This window comes from Anolis sagrei, chromosome 3 (assembly GCF_037176765.1).
Source record: "Anolis sagrei isolate rAnoSag1 chromosome 3, rAnoSag1.mat, whole genome shotgun sequence".
NCBI classification, from domain to species: Eukaryota; Metazoa; Chordata; class Lepidosauria; order Squamata; family Dactyloidae; genus Anolis; species Anolis sagrei.
In genome coordinates this window covers 151,516,480-151,538,830 of record NC_090023.1, presented here as the reverse complement: position 1 = coordinate 151,538,830, position 22,351 = coordinate 151,516,480, and the positions used below count along the sequence as shown (strand labels likewise).

At 38.7% G+C, this 22,351-nt stretch overlaps 1 protein-coding gene across 2 annotated transcripts in view; it reads left to right on the top strand.

The window, feature by feature from the left end:
• The window catches only part of POLR3A (RNA polymerase III subunit A), a 46,304-nt gene that overhangs the window by 5,884 nt on the left and 18,069 nt on the right, over positions 1-22,351 (top strand). For both annotated transcript variants that reach the window (XM_060769075.2, XM_067466964.1), the window contains exons 5-20: positions 481-635; positions 2,324-2,563; positions 3,728-3,890; positions 4,964-5,100; positions 6,665-6,768; positions 7,214-7,355; positions 7,667-7,807; positions 9,442-9,511; positions 9,600-9,727; positions 10,629-10,767; positions 13,229-13,393; positions 14,319-14,491; positions 16,491-16,602; positions 17,619-17,737; positions 19,773-19,910; positions 21,536-21,706. In XM_060769075.2, coding sequence (XP_060625058.1) covers positions 481-635; positions 2,324-2,563; positions 3,728-3,890; positions 4,964-5,100; positions 6,665-6,768; positions 7,214-7,355; positions 7,667-7,807; positions 9,442-9,511; positions 9,600-9,727; positions 10,629-10,767; positions 13,229-13,393; positions 14,319-14,491; positions 16,491-16,602; positions 17,619-17,737; positions 19,773-19,910; positions 21,536-21,706 — 2,297 coding nt within the window. The remainder of the gene's footprint in view (positions 1-480; positions 636-2,323; positions 2,564-3,727; positions 3,891-4,963; positions 5,101-6,664; positions 6,769-7,213; positions 7,356-7,666; positions 7,808-9,441; positions 9,512-9,599; positions 9,728-10,628; positions 10,768-13,228; positions 13,394-14,318; positions 14,492-16,490; positions 16,603-17,618; positions 17,738-19,772; positions 19,911-21,535; positions 21,707-22,351) is intronic.

Sequence of the window (22,351 nt, the reverse complement as noted above, 5' to 3'; positions counted from 1 at the left end):
ACCCACTACTGACTCTTACACATGATCTTAATCTAATAGCTCAGTATGTGGCTTGTTGATTGTGTTCTGCATTTGTAAGAGAGATTGGAAAGAGAAATAATCATAGGTGCTGTGTGAAATTGACTTTGAAACTATATTGGATTACATTAAAAGGCAGGCATGCATGGCACAGTTGATTGTCCAAGCCAGCCATTCCAGAGTATCTACATTCTGAAGGTATCCACTCTGCTTTGTGGCAAACTTTGGAGAAATTGTTTGCTTGGATCTGCCATGCTTCTCCTCCCAATAACAATGACAACTCTGTCTGCTTTGCTTCACCACAACTCCATTTCCTCCCTTTTCCCTCCTATGGCTGCCAGCTTTGTTACCTGAAGAGAAGCTTGTTTTTCTAGGCCATCTTTTTTTTGTAAGTATGCTTGCTAAGCACAATTTGGGAGCAGCCCAGTGTCAGTTTGTTTGTACGTATTTTCCCCTTCGTAGGTACTGTCAAGAAGTGTGGCTTGCTAAAGATAATCCATGAGAAATATAAGACAACTAAGAAGATAATGGACCCCATTGTGTCTAACTTCATACAGTCTTTTGACACTGCTATTGAACATAACAAAGAAATTGAATCCTTGTTGGGGAAAGCCCAGGTGAGCCAGAAACCTGTCTAATCTTGTACTGTTTTTTCCTGTCAAAACTGAAACAACCAAAGTTTTATTTTATGATAGAGAATGGATGCCTTTCTAAGTCTGTAGTGATCATTGGACTAGCACAGTAGTGTCTTATGCTTACCCATCCTGAAGATAATCCTCAGTGTAATTTAGATGCTCAGTGAGATGTGTTTGCAGCATCTAATTAAAAAAATCAATTTAGAAGCCTCCCTATACAAGATCTCTTAATATATGTATATGCACCCATTCGCATCTGGTTTTGAAGGGTCAGAATTGACATTCATAGGATATCAACATCATCTCAGATGATCTGATGAGGTACATCACAATTTCTCTATTCAAAGATCCTAATGATAGTTCTTTGGTATATGCATGGAACTGATTAATACATGTTGACAAGAACATTTTATGTTCTTAAGAGGAAGGAAAATAGTAGCTATTGCCAAACGAAAACAAACATAAAGGTAGCTAGAATTATTGTGTAGGTTAAGTACCTTTCAATCTAGGCTGTAATTTGGGGACCTTATGTTTATGTTGCCTAGTGCCACTTAGGTGTTGTAAATGGGCAAGAACAACTCTTCTAAAACTGTCAATTCTATCCAGAAAAGCTGTCTAAGCCTCAGACTTGTACTCCCACACGCGGCTGTCTGAATTTCTAGTATATAATATGCTCAGTGAGCTATTATATCAAGGCATTTCAGTAAAGCATACGTGTGTGCCCTGTCATGTTTGAGGTTCTTCAAAGTATGTGTTTTGACAGTACTTCAAGTACTAAAGTGGAGAATTACTGTGATTGTTACCTTAGGCTGAAGGTGAGGTATTATGCAGGATTACAGTGGTGAAATAGAAGGCAGGATTGAGATGAAGAGTGAAAGAGCATGGAAGCCAGGGATGTGGTAACAGAGTGGGGAGAAAATCAGCTTAGCCCAGTGGTTCTCAACCTGTGGGTCCCCAGGTGTTTTAGCCTACAACTCCCAGAAATCCCAGCCAGTTTACCAGTTTAGCCCTAAGTTCTACCCAATGAAATGCTTAGGTTGTATAGGTAAAAACAAATTTCATTATTTATTAGAATACCATTGTAAGCAATTTAAGACACTTTGCCCATATATCCCATAGTTTCTCTTGGACAACTTGAGGTATATGTTCACCTTGTAATCCTAAATATTTATACAGTGCTCCTTCACTGCTTAACAGTTTGCTTTTTACAGACTCACTGTTTTGCCTCCCAGTTTGTGAATGGTTGCTGTTGCCCAGAGCGGCATTCTAATCCACTTCCTGGCAACAATGGAGTGTGGAAGGGGGTTTCACCCTCCCCCTCTGGAGAGAGGCAGCCAATCAAGAGAGATTGCAAAGCAAAGCAGAGATAGCTAGCAAGGAAAAAAAAGTGTGCATTCCTTTAAATCTCTCCTTGCTTCTGCCTCACCCTCGGAACTCGATATACATATATAGCATCCCTACTTCACAGATTTTCACTTTTAGCAGGTGGTCCTGGAACATAATACCCATGATAAGTGAAGGAACACTGTACCTCTAAAGTCGTACTGTTCTTTACTGTTTTAATCTTACCTGGCAAATGAGTGTGTGTGTGAGCATGAGTGGAAATGTAAAAAAATACTTTCCTGCTTTGCAGCCCTAACATGACATTTTGAATCTTCTGGATTTTATAGGAGAACTTGAATCCCTTAGTTGTTTTGAATCTCCTGAAGAGAATTCCCGCAGAAGATATCCCTCTGCTTTTGATGAACCCTGAATCAGGCAAGCCTTCTGACTTGATCCTGACGCGGCTCTTGGTTCCCCCGCTCTGCATTCGGCCCTCTGTGGTGAGCGACTTAAAGTCCGGAACCAATGAGGATGACTTAACCATGAAGCTGACAGAAATAATCTTCCTCAATGATGTGATCAAAAAGGTGAGGTGCTTTTTAACTTTATATAACAGCATAATGGAAATAGCTATGCTCTCCTTTTTATTGGTACATTTTAAATTATTGGGATGCTGTTAGTATTTAATATGCATATAGAATTGATGGTTAGTTTTTTCAAGCTCTTCATCTGAATCAGATGGTTTACTGTGTTGCAGTGTGTGTGTGTGTAAATACACACACATACACACACACATATATACACACAAACACATACATACACCTTCATAATAGATTACATGTTGGTTGTAGCATGTTGTAGACATGATGTTCATCTTTTTTCTGTGTTGTGGGTAGAATTTAATAAAGAGTTCACTTGGATCTGACTCTTAACTGTCATATCGCCTCTTTTTATTAGTGGAATCCTCATAACAGAATTCACTGATTCAGTAATGTCAATTTCAGCCAGGTTAGTTTTGATCTGAGCAAGTACTATGTGTTGGTACAAGTTATCAAGTTTCCTTTTTCTAGTAAAAATAAGAGAAAATAACTTTTATTGTTTGATATGTCGGTAATCATATATAAACATATTCAGGGGTATCTGTGTTGGCAACAAAACAAAATACAATAAAATACAAAATCCGCAGTGACATTTTTTGGGTCAATCGAAAAGCTTAAAATACACCATGTAAGCTTTCAAAGCTCCACTGTCTTTCATTGGGTGAAAAATTGTTAAAATTGTACAAGAGAAGAAAAGTGCTGGTGTTAGAATCACAGACCTACATACATCCCAAGAGAAGTTACTTTTTTGCTGCTTATGGAATTTAAATGTCACTGTCCTTCGTCTCAAATTCCACAAGACAAGAGGAGAGTAGCCTCTGCCTACATTGAGATGCTTCCAACTTAACCCCAACAGAAACAACATCTGATACAAAATGTAGGCTTATGACTCTTTCTTCTCCTCTATAACTTTTAACACCTTTTCCTTGTGAAGAAGTCAAGCAAACTTCAAAAGCTTGCATTATGTATTTTGTGTGTTTCAGTTGGCCCAAAAATAAAATTAGTTTTTGTGAATTTTTGGATTCAAAAGAAGTGTCTCAGTTCTTGAAATTACATGAGAGTTCATATTAAAATGACCACAACTAAATATTCTGTGAAAATTTTAACTTGCATGAATTGAAACCTACTTTCTTGAATTTGTTCTCATTTTAGCATAGGATATCCGGAGCCAAAACTCAGATGATAATGGAGGACTGGGACTTCCTGCAGTTGCAGTGTGCTCTATATATTAACAGTGAACTCTCTGGCATTCCTCTCAACATGGCGCCCAAAAAGTGGACAAGAGGGTTTGTTCAAAGGCTGAAAGGAAAGCAGGGTAGGTGATCCAGCATCATCTCAGCTGCCTTTAGCTGTCACATTTGAACATATGCATTTGCTTTAGTCAGGCTGTTTTACCTGACTTGCCAGATAGACTCCTTGCCACTAGACAGTATTTATCCTAGTGCTTATGGATGGGTTGTTATGTAGTAATTTATTTGTACACCTACCATTGAAATTAAAACATTTTATGCTGGTGAAGTTTTCAAATCTAGATAGCCCTAATCTCCTCGATTACACTTTTCGTTACTGAGAATGCTATGCTCTTGTGTCTGCTTCCAGTATTTTTCTACCTCCTAATCCTATTGTATTCCTGCCTCTCACATTTTTTGTTTTGGCTCATGTATCCAAATGTCTCTTGCTTACTTCCAACACTTCATCCTTGTTCCCTTGATGCCTGGATCTTCTCATGATTAGATAGATAGCTCCCTTCAGATACCTCCTCAAAAACCTACCATCCTCAGAACCTTTGACTTGGCCTTATATTTGTCATCTAGCATTGTTCCCAACTTCAAATATGTACAGAGGAACAGAATACACATTTTCCTGTGATTCTGCCTCCACCATTGTGTCTTCCTTCATCGGATTTATTTATTTAGAGATACCTTTACCATTATTTAAGTATTCTTCTGTCACTCGGGCCATGTTCTAATTTAAAATTAAAATAGTATCTAACAGTAAATTGTGTTTAAATGTAAGCTAAAATATATATTAAAGAAAAATATAAAAATATAAACAGATACAAGATTAAGATCACAGATAAAGCATAGAAATAAGAAATTGTTAGCATAGGAAAAATACTCAGGTTAAAAATGTATACAAAACCAGTGGAAGATGGAAGGTATTAGATATTCTTGGCATACATGTTTAGCTTCTAAACTCCTCAGGACAGATTTTGTCTATTATGATAGGCCATGAACTGCTGTGTAAATGCCTTACATACTAAAATACTCAGAATTGCTTCTTGGCAGATAGGCTAATGAAGTGAGGCACGGTAACATAGATAACACTTTTTTTACTGGGTCGCTTATCCTTGTTGTTCTCCTTGCTGCTTCTTTCCTTTTTTTAAAGGTCGGTTCAGAGGGAACTTGTCTGGAAAGCGAGTAGACTTCTCAGGAAGAACAGTGATCTCTCCTGACCCAAACTTACGAATTGATGAAGTAGCTGTACCAGTCCATGTTGCAAAAATATTAACATTTCCTGAGAAGGTAACTATTGAGATTAAAGCAAATTGTCCTTTGCACCCTGGGTGCTGTGATCATTTGCCATAGTAGCTCTCAGAATCTCTGTATATCATCATGAAGTATAAGATCATCTGGAGAGGCCCTCGATTCCACCGCCGTCGCAAACGCAATTGGTGAAGACGAGAGACAGGGCCTTCTCAATAGTGGCTCCCCTTCTGTGGAATTCCCTCCCCAAAGACATCAGACTGGCCACCTCCCTCCTGTCCTTTAGAAGGAAACTCAAGACTTGGCTGTGGGGCTTTGCATTTGGCCATTGAATATCAACTTGTATGAAGAAGACATAAGCAATTTCGAAGTGACAATGAATTGACCCGTACCTGGATTTTAATTGGTGTGTTTTAACAGCTGTTAAATGTTTTGTTTTAATGAATTTGTTGATTCTTCTTATCATTATGATAGCACTGAATGGTGTTTTCTGTGAGGCCGCCCTGAGTCCCCCCCCTCTCCCCGTGAAATAAATAAATAAATGTTTCTATCAAGGGTAATTCTCATGCTTGGCCTGGATTGCCATATCAGAGAAAGTTCATGTAGAATCCAATACTGTCTTGATTTATGGGTTGCTGTGAGATTTCCAGGCTGTATGGTCATGTTCCAGAAGCATTCTCTCCTGATTTGTTCTCATTTCTCATTGTTCTCATTGTTTCACCCACATCTATGGCAGGCATCCTCAGAGGTCGTGATGTTTGTTGGAAACAAGGCAAATGGGGTTTATGTATCTGTGGAATCTCCAAGGTGGGAGAAAGAACTTTTGTCTGTTGGAGGCTGGTGTGAATGTTGCAGTTGGCCATCTTGATTAGCACCTCCCAACAAAAGATTCCTCCAGGCAAGAAGCAGCCAGGCCTTGAAGCTGCAAGGCCATTCAGTGTTAATCATGTCCATACAGCCTGGAAAACTCACAGCAACCCAGTGATTCTGGCCACGAAAGCCTTTGACAACACATTGTCTTGATTTGCATTCTAGATATTTGAAATCTCCAACCTGTTGGAGATGGTCAGCACTGTTGGAATTTTGATAAAATGTCATGAGCATTATGACATAAAATGGCTGCCGTGGTGATTGTGACCAGTCACAAAACATCCATTGTAGATGAAGACAAGCAGTTGAGCTAAAAGACAAATAGCATACCAAACATACCAAACAGCAGAAGGGCAGAGATGTGGACAATGCCTCTGCTGATGATAACACATGTGAAATGAAACTTGTTATTCTTATGTGTCTTCAAGCTGATTTCAACTAATGGAAATCCCATTTTGGGTTTTCTTGATAAGATTTATTCAAAAGACACTTGCAGTTGCCTTCCTCTTCAGCTGAAAAAGGTTGACTTATCCAAGAAGAAACTGTTTGAACCTTGGATTTTCATGGTGTCCCTGCGTCTCAATCGGGCACTGTAGACCACTTACATCCCGCAGGCTCTTCAAAGGAGATTTTGCACATAGATGTTTGAAACGAAAGTCTTTGAATCAGCCCAGCAACAGGAATCACGATACTGGGAATATTTTTCTTTTTCACATAAACTTTCCTCTTGCAGGTGAACAAAGCTAACATAGACTTAATGAGGAAACTTGTTCGAAATGGCCCTGAGGCTCATCCTGGTGCAAACTTCATTCAACAGAGACACACACAAATGAAAAGGTATCTGAAATAGCTGTTTTCTATATCATAGGCATTTGATCTTGATCTTGCAATTTCAGTTCTTCTTGTGAACATTTTTAGAAGTTCACAGAATATTTTTCCTTTATTTAATTTCATTTATTTGAGACCATGATTTGAAAGAAGTTTAATATATACCTCCCATTATTGGGCTCGGATAAGGAGGAATTGTACATAACAGCCCCTGTTTGTACAAGTCGCTCTACTTGGAGTCAGATCTGTAACTTAAAATATTGTCTATCAGGTTGTAAAATGGCTTAGAAACAATTTCAGTGATTTGATTCCATCATGATGGGGTTCAGTAGTTTTCCAAAAGCATGTATTTAGTCCCAGATGGGTAGGCTCCTTGTTCAGACTGGAAAACAGCTATTGCTCCTGAGATTTTTCTTACCTGTCAGTGTTTCTCATTGTCTTCCTTCTTCCATAGGTTTTTGAAATATGGAAACCGTGAAAAGATGGCTCAGGAGCTGAAGTATGGTGACATTGTCGAGAGGCACCTTATAGATGGGGATATAGTTCTGTTCAATCGACAACCATCTTTGCACAAACTCAGTATCATGGCTCATATAGTAAGTAGAATAATGTTCCTTTAGTCCAGTTCATTTGTTCTTTCTTAAGGCCCCTTTCACACCGCTGAATAAAATTCCATATTATCTGCTTTATACTGGGTTATAGCGTTATGAATAACTTTTCAATACTTTAAAGCATAGGTTCTTTTTATTGAAATTTTCCAGTACGAGAAAGGATATCAGAACTTTTACACAAAGAACGACATTTAAAAAGAGAAAATTTTTAAATCACACATGATCCAAGAACACTTGCCTTCTCTTGATATCTTGACATTTTTTCTTCTATCTCCCTTGTTTTGTTTTGTTTTCAGGCCAGAGTAAAACCACACCGGACTTTCCGATTTAATGAATGTGTTTGTACACCATACAATGCTGACTTTGATGGTGATGAAATGAATCTTCACCTTCCCCAAACTGAAGAAGCCAAAGCAGAAGCCCTTGTCCTTATGGGGGTAGGCAGTGTTCCCATTTATTTGTTGAGATGTGCTTAAATGGTTGCTGGTCAGTATCCATCTCTGGTTACAGTTTTTAGGAATGATACATTTGCAGAAGAATGTGGGTAATTTATCAAAAGAGGAGTCTAATAGGTATGGAGAAAAGATATAAAAATAACATATGTTAACAGATTGTTATGATCTACCTATTGTTGAGAACGTCATAGATTGAAAACTGACTACTTCAGATATCTATCTTCACAAAGATTAACTTTTATTTCTGAATTTTTCCCAGTGGAGACAGAATTAGAAACTATTAGCAGATCTACTTTAGTCTTCAGATTATTACCTGGGTGCCAAAAGTGAGCATAACTGCATAAATCTGGCCCTCTTTTGATTAAGTAACACAGTCTGGCAACATTGACCAAATTAGGGGCTGCAAGCACTCACATACTATTGCATATGTATTGTCGCAGTGCTAGAGGTTAAGCACCTCAATGACGCCACGAGCAAAACTATGAAAGGACACCCAAGACAGGAAGATCATGGCAGAGAGGTCAGACTAAATACGATCCCTGGGGAAGATAATGGCAACCCACCCCAGTATTCTTGCCATGAAAACTAAATAGATCAATACAACCAGAGAAATATTGGTATACTATCTGAAGATGGGACTCCCAGGTTGGAAGATAGTCAAAATGCTACTGGAGAGGAGCAGAGGGTAAGTTCAGCTATCCCTAGATGTGATGATGCAGATAGCTCAAACCAAAAGAAGGGCTCGCGGCCAACTGTGCTGGAGGTGAACGACAAATCCAATGTTCTAAAGATCAACACACTATAGGAACCTGGAATATAAGAATCTATGAGCCAGGGCAAACTGGATGTTGTTATTGATGAGATGTCAAAATTAAAGATAGACATTCTGGAAGTTAGTGAGCTGAAATGGACTGGAATGGACCGCTTCACAACAGATGACCACCAGATCTACTGTGGACAAGAAGAACACTGAAGAATTGGAGTAGCCTTCATAATTAATAATAAAGTTGCTAAAGCAGTGCTTGGATAAATAATGCCCGACTGCTCACTGGAGGGAAGAATATTATAAGCAAAGACGAAGTACTTTGGCCACATAATGAGAAGACAGAAAAGCTTGGAGAAGATCATAATGCTGGGGACAATGAAAGGAAAAAAGAAGAAGGGCCGACCAAGGGCAAGATGGATGGATGTTATCCTTGAAGGGACTGGATTGACCTTGAAGGAGCTGGGGGTAGTGAAGGCCAACAGAGAGCTCTGGCGTAGGCTGGTCACGAAGCGACTGAATGAATGAACAACAAAATGCATCTGATATAAACATACAGCCAGTGAGAAAAATGTAACATTCAAGTATGGAAGTGGAACTGGTTTTTGTCATACTGACTGTCTATTTCAAAACCATTGAGGTGTAGATAAATCTATACTAGACCTGAGTTGTAATAAAGGCCACAAATTGGCCTCATTTCTGTTGCTGAAAACAATCATGAGGGGATATTGTAAGTTGTAAGTGGTGTTGTGAGGTCTCATAGATATATAGAACTACAAATAAAAATAATGTGACAATTTATGGAGTTGCCTAGTTTAATGAATGGACTAAACATTTTTTTTCTTTCATTTAGACCAAAGCAAATTTGGTAACTCCAAGAAATGGAGAGCCTCTTATTGCTGCAATCCAGGATTTCCTTACAGGTCTGTTTTTGAATCATTTTTGTAAATGTATGTGTAATTCATTAGTTATTCTGTTTATTTCTTTCACTGAAGAACTTTTGTTTTTCAGGAGCCTACCTTCTTACACTGAAGGATACTTTTTTTGACCGAGCCAAAACTTGTCAGATTATTGCTTCTATCCTGGTTGGCAAGGATGAAAAAATTAAAGTTCACCTCCCACCTCCGGCAATTCTCAAGGTATTGCATCTGTAAGAGAAAGAGAAATAGTCTGCGTTGCATCTCTAATGACTTACTTTTCTCCAGAGATCTTTTTCCTTTTATATGGAATGGATCAGGGTAGGTCTCTCAGTCATCTGCAAAAAGGCATTCTTTGATAAATGAGTCGTTTGAGGACAGCTGAATATAACTGCTTCATGACTTTTTTTGTCTCAGACTGAATATTTCAAATTGCTGTAAATACACATCTTTTAGCTTCAGAGATGAATGTTAAAGTGCCATAATTACTGAAATTGATTGATCTAAAAATTGCTGTTATTGCAGCTGAGTTCACTCTGTTTCAGTTGCCTGTCATTAAAATAAGCACAAAGATAATGGAATGCAAAATGCTATAGATTATAGAAACATAGAGTTTGAAGGGACCACAAGGGCCATCTGGTTCAACCCAATGCAGTAAAGGACCCTGAGAGATAACCTTCCAAATTCTGTTTAAAAATCTCCAGAGAAGGATAGAATAGTTTGCAACCACTATGAGACAAAGATTTGGTGAATGTTTAGGAGAGCTGACACATTTCCCTGGCCCACGTTGATCCATACATTTAAGCCTTAATTCTAAATATGAATCAGGTTGACATTTTGATATGTACATCTAACTTGAATGATCTAATTTAATTGCTACTTGTGTACATATACTTGAAGAGTAGTTGGGAATCTTTAGAGTGGAGCTGGGGACCTTCTGATCCTCCAAAGGTCTTCCTGTCACCCTTCATGAATGGCTAGTCTGTCTGATGAGAGTTGAAGTCCAACGTTTGGAGGAGGCCAGATTTCCTGTAGATACCATGAAGTTCAATATTGAGAGTTCTAGTTAGCAGAAGTCATGTGGTGTGTAATTACAACCTTTTTTGTGTCTGTCGATTTTCAGCCTGTGACCCTGTGGACAGGAAAGCAGGTATTTGGTGTCATTCTGAAGCCTAGCAAGAGTTGTCCGGTCAAGGCCAATCTCCGGACTAAAGGCAAGCAGTATTGTGGCAAAGGAGAAGATTTGTGTACCAATGATTCCTGTAAGTGAAGGTGGCATTTCATCCCATGATTGTAAACTCACAAAAAATGTCCTGGTAACAATGGCTTGCAGCATGCTAATTTGCTCAGGTTTATTGTTGGTGTATGCTACTGAGGAGACCCAGCATTATGTAGTGGGTTGAACATTGAACTATAGCTCTGTAGATTAGAGTTTGAAACCCTTCTAGCTCGCCTTGGACTTGTCACACTCCTTCTGCTTCAGAGTAGGGCATGGACAACCCCTTTCTGAACAAATCATACTGAGAAAATCCTAACATTGATTCAGCATAAGGCCATCATATGTTGGAAATGTCTGGAAGAACAGAACAGCAACAAAATGCTATTTAAATCGCATATTACTATAAAACTGGAGTGTGTTGTGAAACATTTTATAAGTGTGAATGTTCTATTTAGGACTAAGTAGAATTTAGAACAAAATGAAGTATTTTGTTTTAAATTCTAATTAGTATTTTCTTATTTATTTATTTATTTATTTATTTAAAAGTTTTGTATGCCGGCCTTCTCACCTCTCTTGAGGGACTCAGAGCGGTTTCCAATCATAGTATCACATACAATCAATAAAACATCATAATACATATTACAGTAAAACATTAAAACAGCAATTACAATCAATAACTATAATGGTCAGTCGTCACACTAAAATCGTTGCTCATCATCCTCCATCCATATCTCAGGGTGTTGGCTCACTCATTGAATGCCTGTCTCCATAACCAAGTCTTCACCTATTTCCTAAATGTCAGGATAGACGGGGCAGTTCTGATCTCCAGTGGGAGAGAGTTCCAGAGTCAAGGGGCCACCACCGAGAAGGCCCTGTCCCTCGTCCCCACCAGACACGCTTGCGAGGCCGGTGGGACCGAGAGCAGGGCCTCTCCAGATGATCTTAATAATCTTGATGGTCCATAGGGGAGAATACGTTCGGAGAGGTAAACAGGGCCGGAGTCGTTTAAGGCTTTATAGGTTAACACCAGCACTTTGAATTGTGCTCGGAAGCTAATTGGCAGCCAGTGGAGCTGGTGTAACAGCAGGTTGGTGTGCTCCCTGTACCCAGCACCCGTTAGTAGTCTGGCTGCCGAGCGTTGGGGTTATTTGGGGTGCTGAATCAGAAAATTGCATTGGATAGACTTTATTTGATACAATTATTATAGTTTTCTATGGGTGAGCACATGAAGACTAGTATATGGTATATGTTCTGTATCTCAAGAGCTAATGCTAATAGAGGGATACTGGTGCCATTTTCAGAATCAGCAGGTCAAATATACCCAAGAACAGGTCTCACATTTGAGGCACCAAAATGTGTGTTGCCCAGTGTAATAGATATTTTTTTTTTAATAAGTAAAATAAAATCCTGTTTGTGATTGTTTTGGAAGAAACTGATGAGATAGACCTTCAAATGTTTAGATGTTTAAGAAATAGATACCAGGCAGGGAATTGTTTGTTGCTGAAGTAGAAAGTCTTGTGGAGGAGGCTGTAGGCCCTACACTAAAATATGCATCCATCTTATTCATGTGTCTAGAACAATCCTACCTTAAACTAGCAAAGTGAAGTTTGCCAGCCTTGCAAACATACCAAGAAGAAGAATCATTGTCTCCTTGCTAGAGAATTAATCACTTTGAATTAGTCAGTAAATTGTTGAGTTCACTTAAGTTTATGTCCTTGATTTATTGTTGTAATAATATGGCTTAAGCTGTTATTTATAACTTCTTGTTGTGGGTATACTTTTGTGGCTTAAAACAACATTTAACATATTGTGAAACGGAAATGTGTTGAGTTTTTCCTCTATGTTATGGCTCAAGTTACAATGATTTCTCTGCATGCAAGTTAGCTTAGTTTTTCCACTGTAAGATAATCAATCTTTCAAGAAGTATTTCAGGACCTAAACCAGAGACATGTTCTGATTTGCAGTGTATTTATTGGACAAAGAATGCAGTATATAATTTTAGTAAGGTGTCATATTGCAAATTGGGACTGAATGTAGAGCTTGAGCCTGAAAATGCTGAAAATTGCTGGTTTAAAGTATCTCCATAGGTAGCTGATTACTATTCTATCTTTTTCAAAACACTTAATTAGTTGGTGAAACTCAGTTTTGTTCTCATTTTGTTAGATGGGCAATGTACATTATTACGGTATTTGCTTTCTTGTGGTTCCTGAGATCTAGTTTTCACTGAGGTCATAGGCAAGACTATTGTGTCCATCTGTAGGTGGATACTCATTAAGAGGGAGAGTTCTCGCCCCTCAGAATATATTGGATCACCTCCCTGTCTTTTCTTTTCCAATATATATGTGAAATTGGTGTTTCATAGGGATGCTTCCCCGTTTTGAGGCTTTGATGACAATCTGAGAACCTGCTGACTTAACACCCTCAATAAGAATAGAAGAAATTAGTGATAAAGCCAGCATTGGTTAGAATGCTTATATTGACAACATAATGGACTTGTGTTTCAGATGTTACCATCCATAATAGTGAGCTAATGTCTGGCAGTATGGATAAAGGCACTTTAGGATCTGGATCCAAGAATAATATCTTCTACATTTTGCTGAGAGACTGGGGACAAGTGGAAGCAGCTGATGCCATGTCACGATTGGCTAGACTTGCTCCTGTCTACCTCTGTAAGTGCTTAGAATTTTGTAATAGTTTCACTTATTTTTACATTGCAGTATATTGTTCCTTTTGTCTTTTATGCTCACAACAATCCAGAGCAAAAAAAAAAAAAGTCACAGGCCAAAGTAATCCATTTTGTGTTCAGAAGTCCAAATGTGTGTCAAGATCAATTTAGTTCTAGTAAAACACACCCTTTGTCTGAGATCTTTCATAGCTCACAGGATAAGGCTGTGAGAAAGATATAGGCAGAGACAGATCCATTTGAAAACATTTGAAAAGAGCACTGAAAACTTAATTTAACTTTGTAAATCTGGACAGCTATGGAGAGAAGGTAAATCTCTTTTTCCTGTAGAAATACCTCAGATTCTCTTTAGGAGTTGGATGCAAAAGTTAATTAACTTTTCATGTGATCCCAGTAATGGATATAGATGCTGGGGCAGGAAAAGAATGGTTACTTTTGAAGTTAGGTTTTAAATATTTACAAATGTTAAATATGTTCAAGACAACATACCATATTTCAACATAACAGTCTCAATCGCATAATAGTGGCACCCCTTTTCTTGGGTCCTGATTTCAGTATTTTAGAATTCCTCTCAATTGTATGTGAGTGTGTCAGTGGTACTCAACTGGCCACTCACTAACACAGTCATCCATCTGCTCAGCTGCTCCCTTCCAGGAATGGTGTGGATGGGTGGATGGGCTAGTGAGTGAGTGAAGTTGTTTTTAACATTGGTTTAATAAAAAGTTGCTGTTTTGGAACAAACAAGCCCTTTTTCTCTCACCTAAGTTACACCCCCTTTTTTCATGAAGAAAAGGGGGGAAAGTGCAACCATTATGAAATGAAATACAGTATGTCTGAAGAGAGATTTCCTCTGTGTTGTAGCTTTAAAATTGATGTGTGCATTTTGTTTTTGTTTTTTTTTGCCAACACAGCTAATCGAGGGTTTTCAATTGGAATTGGTGATGTCACCCCAGGACAGGGGCTATTGAAGGCAAAATATGAACTTCTGAATGCTGGTTATAAGAAGTGTGATGAGTACATTGAAGCTTTGAAAACTGGAAAATTGCAACAGCAGCCCGGCTGTACAGCAGAAGAGACTCTAGAGGTGAGCTATATATTAGGGGTGTGCCATTCGGTTAAACTCTCTACCATTTTTGGTGTGTGGATTTCAGTGCCCCTCCCCCATTTATTTTTCAGGAGTCTCCTGAATTTGGGTGGGCAAAATTCCATTTTTCACTCTGGCAGCTGAAAGATCCATTTTCACTCCAGGAAGATCCGGACCATTTGCGGCAATGGGGGAACTTCTGAGGCTCCCTTTCTGTCATTTTTAGGGCATCAAAATTAAAAAAACTACTTTCGAGGGGGGGCTTTCCTATAATATCCTTCATCCAGGCCTGGGTTGGAGCCCCCTTGTGGCGGCTGGACAGAAGACCGACAGGTCAGAGGTTCACATCCGGGGAGAGTGGGGATGAGCTCCTTCTGTCAGCTCCAGCTCCCCATGCGGGGTTATGAGAGAAGTCTCCCACAAGGATGGTAAAACATCAAAAACATCAGGGTGTCCCCTGGGCAACGTCCTTGCAGACAGCCAATTCTCTCACACCAGAAGCGACTTGTAGTTTCTCAAGACACTCCTGACACGAAAAAAAAGCCTGGGTTAAGGCATCAGTCTTAAGAAACCATTTTTTCTGGGGTCCTTTTCTCTAATGTCCTTCATCTAGTCCTGGATTAAGGCATCAAACTTAAGAAACCACTTTTTGGTGTCGTCTGCTCTCTTATCCTTCAACTAGATGTGGGGAGGAATTGAACTCTCCCTGTGGGGACTCAAGGGAGTCAGACTATACCCTCTCTTCAATAAACCACCCCAATATTTAAATACTCCCAATGACCTTTCACAGCCCCCCAAACGCATGTCCACCCTCACTTCCCTAGCGAAATAGTTTTAAAAGAAGGAATGAAAGATATTTTACTAAGAAAAACAAATGAAATTGCAAAAGGAAAAGATAGGAATTGAGTCCAAAAGCAAACAAAGTACCCTGAGAGCAGCAAAGGTACTGAGATAGAACACGGAGCACTTGAGTGGCTTTCTTCTTCTGATTGACACAGGCAGGCAGCAGGGCTCACAGCCTCACAGGGAAACCCATGTGGGTGCATGGCTGGCACTCTACACTCCACGTGTAGCCAAAAGAAATGGAAATCAGCAATTTTCGGCAACCACGTAGTCTGTTGTGATTGAAAAAAAATGGTGGCAGCGCCCGTGCCACTACAGCTGGCCAAAAAGAGTTGAAACAGCTGGAGCCCGTTTTGAAAAAAAGGATCCATGCACAGCCCTACTATATATCTTCTTTGGGGTGAGAAATGAGCAATTGAGTTTACACTCATCGTTGCACAAGCTGAGGCAAGGAAATCCCATGGCTTGAAATTGATTGGATAACTGGTTGCTCATAGACCCTTTTGTCTTTTTCCCCCCTTACCTGTGCCCAGAGCACTCTGCAGTTCTTGAATTTCTTAATTCTGTATTGGTGTTCTATCTCTACCATTTCTAAATGTCTGCGTCATTCTCCTTTTTTGAAACTCTATTCATCCTCTCCCTTTAAAAAAAGCTCATATGTGTTAATTAGTTTATTGTGATTTGATCCCTTGAAATGTGATCTTTTCTCTTTTCCCATTATAAAGCTGTTGTTTATATTCTACTTGTTCTCCTTCTCGCAACTAATTTTCCCTGCTTCTCAGCTGCTCTACTCACTGTGGAGTGTTAAACAGTCTTATTATTTAATCAAATGGATGTTCAAATGTAATTATTTGGGAGAGTCACCTTGGCACCAAGATATTTGTCTCTATGGAGACAGAAGAAGCAGCTCCTGACTCCGAAGCCAGTTGCCTTCGAGGGATAATGTTTTCTAAATAACAAGAGCCCCAAAAGCCCATGATAAATTCACATTAAGGTTGCCATAAGTCAAAAATAACTTGAAGGCACATGTCAACAGTTGTCCAGTTTAGCTACACTTCTTAGTGATTAAAACTAGTTAGGGTGCAATGAAAGTGTTGAGGTAAATTCTAAGTAGGTACATTCTTGTTACAATCAATAACTGTAAATCTCTTTGTAGGCATTGATTCTGAAAGAACTGTCTGTGATAAGAGACCATGCTGGCAGTGCCTGTCTGAGAGAACTGGATAAGAGTAATAGCCCCCTCATCATGGCTCTTTGTGGTTCAAAAGGTAAACTCGTTAGTTCTTTAGAAAACTAAAGGTCGCCGTGAAATTGTTATCAATACTTTGTCAGATGGGGAAACCATTTTCACAAGGGCACGGCTATTCTACAAATCACTCCAGGAATTTAGATCACTTCAGAAATTTAGAACCACAAGAACAGATTTAAATGTGATTTGTAGTTAATGCCAACAGACTGTCATTGCATTTGAGGCATCAAACATGGTAAGCTGTTTTGAATTTAAACTGTTTGTTTGCTCAACGTACAATAAGTGTTGGTTATCAAAACAAATCAGTGGCCTGATAGACCCCACTGTAGGAACACTAGCATCTAGGAAAAGTTACTTATTTTGGACTAGAGGTTTTATAATAAACATCCAATTTCCTTCACTAATGTTGGGTTACTTAATGGGAATGAGGGAGAGGGCCTTTTCCGTTGTGGCTCCCCGCTGTTGGAATTTGCTGCCTAGGGAGATCAGGCAAGCCCCCACCCTAGCTGGTTTTAAGAAATACCTAAAAACCTGGCTCTTTCGTTGTGCTTTTGGAGAATGACCACTCAACCCATCTGGTTGTCTTAGCCTACAGCTGCCCTCAGAATAAAGCATCTTCCCGCCCCTGAAATGGCTAAATCCCATGGTTCCTCCCTCTTGGGCTCCTTTCCTACTAATGCACTTTTATCCCTATCTCACCCAGGGTTTTAACTTTTTAACATTTTACCTCATACATTTGGCCCGCCCTCTGTGTCTGGTTTTACTATGCTGTTTTATATTGTTGACTTTGTTATTTTATATTTTGTTATGATATATTTTGTTATTTGTGTGTTTATTATGTTGTAGTATTTTGGGCTTGGCCTCATGTTAGCCGCCCCGAGTCCCCTTAGGGGAGATGGTGGCGGGTTATAAAAAAAAGTGTATTATTATTATTATTATTATTATTATTATTATTATTTTCAACATGATACTTTGAGTAATGAAACAAGGATTCTACTTATATATTGCTCTGAATGACTGTGTTTTTCCTGGTAGGTTCCTTCATTAATATATCACAGATGATTGCTTGTGTTGGACAACAAGCTATCAGTGGGTCCCGTGTGCCTGATGGCTTTGAGAACCGATCTTTGCCTCATTTTCAGAAACATTCCAAGGTAAAGACTTTCATTTAAACAGGGATGAATATTACATTATATTATGAGAAGGAGAATTGTGGGTGCAAATACAAAAGTGCAATGAAGATACAATTCCTGATCAAAGGTGCTGAACATTGGGGGGTACAAATCTTTCCTGTTCCATGAATTCACCAACTAGTCTTTGTGAACCCCTCTTTGTCTCAACACACTCCTTACATTCCATCTGCCATAGGAAGATAATATTGTTGACCTGTCATGTAGCGTTTCTGCAAGGAGCTTCAACATGATGTATTTTAAATGTTTTCAGCAGTCAAAAGGGGAACCCAAAGTAAATGTTAATGAATGGAATAGGCTGGGCTTTAGCACAGCAGGTTAATCACGAACTTCAATAAATCTCACCAGCCAGGAGGTTGGCAGTTTGAAGCCCCGGTCAGGATGAATGTCTGACCTTTAGCCTAGCTTCTGCCTACCTAGCAGTTTGAAAACAAATGCAAGTAGATAAATAGGAACTGCATTAAGCGGGGAAATATTTTAGGTACAGTGTTTTGATCAGAAAAGGAGGAAATTTACCAATAAAGAAAGCTTTTCGGCAAGGAGATGGAGTGACACTCCTCCCATGGCCAGAACCGAGCACAGCCTCCACAGATGGGAAAACCTATATATACCTCTTATCTGTTGTCTGTCTTGTCATTGTATAATCTGCATTGAATGTTTGCCGTATATATGTTCTGTCATCCACCCTGAGGCCCCTTCGGGGTGGGAAGGATGGAATATAAATACTATAAATAAATAAATAAATATCCCAGACCACGACAAAGAAGTTAGGGACCTTAAGTACATGACAGTTGTAATGATCAGTCTCCCAGTTCTTGTTTTTTCTTCCTTGGTCTTCCATGCCTACAAGCTGGTGGACATAAAATTGGTGCGTTCATTTTCTCCTTTTCTTGTTGTGGCTTTATATTGGGTTTTCCCCTTATCTCCTGTGAAATAGAGAGACCTGTTACACTGGATCAATTAGAATCTACAAAGAGTGGGTGATTTCATTTCTATGGGATAAAGATCAAAGGAGTAAATATACTAGGACCACCAGGCTTATGACCCTGAGTTCTGGAAAAATTGGTTGGGGGGGATGTGCTGTGACAACTGACTCAGAGCTTCTTAGTGATAGAAAATTGTGTTGCATATCAAAAAGACCATCACTGTGTTGCTTCTTATTCTCAATGGTGGGCGGCTACTGTAGGGCAACGACAGAAATGGCAACAAATTTTAAAAATGAAGTAGCTGGAGCATCAGTTTTAGTTTTGAAAAGGGATAGTGGTATATATGTGTGTGTATGTGTATAACATCACATACTGTATTTACTCCAGCATAATGTACCATTGAATATAATACGCACCTCAATTTAAAAGGTGCACATTTCAAAACAAGTAGATGTTAAAGTAATGCACCAACAGCACGGCATAGTATAGGAGGGAGGGAGGCAGCATGAATGAGACCATTTGGGAAACCACATCCCTCCGTTTCCCAACTGGCCTCATTCATGGGAGGTTTTGAAGAAGGCCAGTAGGGAATGGCACGGGGTAAGCCTAGGGGGTTGCCCCAAAGACCCTGAAGGCTACCCGGGATGCAGGATTGCTGTAGTGGCTATGTGTGAAAACAACACTGTACTTTGCATAGCCCCTAATTATTTTGAACATTTATATGTCATTTTCTGAAGAATTCACAAAGCAAAACCACTCTGGCAAAAATACCAGGCAATTTAGCCACATATGCAACCAGTATTCTAACTGAGTGTGTTCTTACATTTATATTCTGACTTTCTTCCAAGAAGCCAAACTACATGTTTTTTCCCAGTCCCTATTTTGTCCTGGCAACAAACCTGTGAGATAGGTTAAGTTGAGAAACCAGGATTGACCCAAAGGCACTTAACGAGTGAATGGAGAGTTGAACCCACATTTCCCCCAGTTCTAGTCAGACCCTCAGTCACTATACCACACTGATTGTGAATGCATGCCTGAATACAACATATTTCAAAAGTTCCTTTTTCTTGCAGCTTCCAGCCGCTAAAGGTTTTGTTGCCAACAGCTTCTATTCTGGCTTGACACCCACTGAGTTTTTCTTCCACACAATGGCTGGTCGTGAAGGCTTGGTTGATACAGCTGTAAAAACAGCGGAAACTGGATACATGCAGGTAACTGAGGACATTTGCCTGTGGGAATAGACATTCCTTGTGTAGCAGCTGTCATGATCAATTATACTCCATTGAATTAAAACCTTCACTTGACTAGTCTAAGTCTGGAAAATAAATAGTGTTCTTTCCCATCTTGTTCCATCTCCCTTTAGTTCCACTTTAGTTCCACAATGAGTAAAAAGTAAGAAAGGACTTGTATTAGTGTTAGGATATATATTTTACCATACATATACACCCTTAATATAAGGTACTGCCTTGCACATGGCAGACATTTATTAACCAGCTAGGCTAACATATTGAATTGTTACATAAATATTTATCTGTTAAGCATGTGTGCCTTGTTTGTGGCTAGAAAGAGTGAAATCAAATTCCAATTTTCAGTTTCACAGAAATGTTCTGCCTAGATGACTGGAATTAATTCCTCCTTGTTTTGTCAACCAGATGAGAAACTATTTACAGATCTAGATGTAGTTGTTCTGGATAGAAAGATGCCAGAAATATTTGTTGAAAGTATTATAAAGTGTGCAAAATTATAGTGTTCATTGAATGTGTTTAGTTATGTTTAGTTGGTGTTTAGTTGGTGGGTTTGTGAGAAGGAGATTCAGTGAATGCCTGTCTCCTGATTATTTCTCTTCCAGCCAGAACCGTCTTGTTCCTCTTTAGCCCCTTCTAGAATAGGAGTGGAGAAAGTGTGAGGTCTCCAGGCTGTTTCTGTGGCTCCAAATACTCCCAATTTTAATAGTTTTCCCTGTATATCTGAAAAAGTTTACCTACATTTTATAATTATTGCAGTTTGATACCACTTTAACCACCATGGCTCAATATTGTGGAATTCTGGGATTTGCAGTTTAGTGAATCATCAGCACTCTTTGGCAGAGAAGGCTAAAACTACAAGTCCATAGCTTGAGTTATAGCAGCAAGAGTGGTGCCTAAGTATATTAATTCTACAGTTAAGATGCACCCAATTACATTCTTGCCCTCAGACCTTATTAATCCTAAGAGAGGCTGTTTTTCCAATAGGAAATGCTTAGGTTGGATCTCCAGATCACTTCCTATTAAAAAATTCCAAATTAAACTGAAGTTTTTGAAAATTTTGTTATTTTTAAATATATATTCTTAGCTAGTTTGAGTTTCATTGGGTTGCTGTGAGTTTTCCGGTCTGTATGGCCATGTTCCAGAAGCATTCAGATCAAATGCATGATCTCATTTCCAGTGCTTCTGGAACATGGCCATACAGCCTGGAAAACTCACAGCAACCCAGTGATTTTGGCCACAAAGGCCTTCAACAACACATTGTGTCTCATTATAAGGAGAAAGGGGGAATACAAGTTGAACACAATCACTTGAGAGGGAGGAGAAAGTGGAAAAAGTATTCCTTCCCTATTCCTTCTAGAGGGTATTGCACTTGGGGGAAGATTTTTATTAAGCAGTAATGGTTTGTAAACTATGCTACAGGATAATGGGACTGGTTCTATTAATTTTGTTCCACTTCAGATCAAATGCATGATGTCATTTCCAAACATGCATTGACTCTCATTAAGATATTACAATTCTCTAGGTATGAAGTTTTTGTGAGCTGTGATATATATGTCCTTAAGAGTACTTTGTGCATCTTTTTTTCTCAGAGACGACTGGTGAAGTCACTTGAAGACCTTTGCTCACAATATGACTTGACTGTCAGGAGTTCTACTGGGGACATTATACAATTCATTTATGGTGGGGATGGTTTAGATCCCGCAGCCATGGAAGGAAAAGATGAACCTCTGGAATTCAAACGTGTCCTGGACAACATTAGAGTAAGTATATAGGATGTCTCCATAAATAAACATCAGCGTACTACAAGAAGCTTGAAGACAATCTTAATCTTGGAGTTTAATTATAGTTTCCATAATACCATTTATACTCAAGTATAAGCCAACTGAAATATAAGCCGAGACACCTAATTTTACCACAAAAACTAGGGAAACGCATTGACTCGAGTATAAGTCGAGGGTAGGAAATGCAGCAATGACTGGTAAATGTCAAAATAAAAATAGATACCAATAAAATTACATTAATTGAGGCATCCATAGATTAAATGTTTTTGAATATTTACATAAAACTGTAATTTAAGATAAGATTGTCCAACTCTGATTAAACCATTATTCTAACCTTCTTCAATGTAAATGTGATTACGTATCCTTCCAATAATAATAGAGTACAATAATAAATGTAATAAAAATAATAATAGAGTAAAATAATGAATGTAATAATAATGATAAATAGAGTACAACAATAAATGTAATAATAATATTTTCAGTAGAATAATACATGTAATAATAATAATACAATTAAATAATAAATGTAATAAAATAATAATAATAGAGTAAAATAATGTAAATTTAATAATAATAATAGAATAAAATAATAAATGTAATAGTAATAACTAGAGTAAAATAATG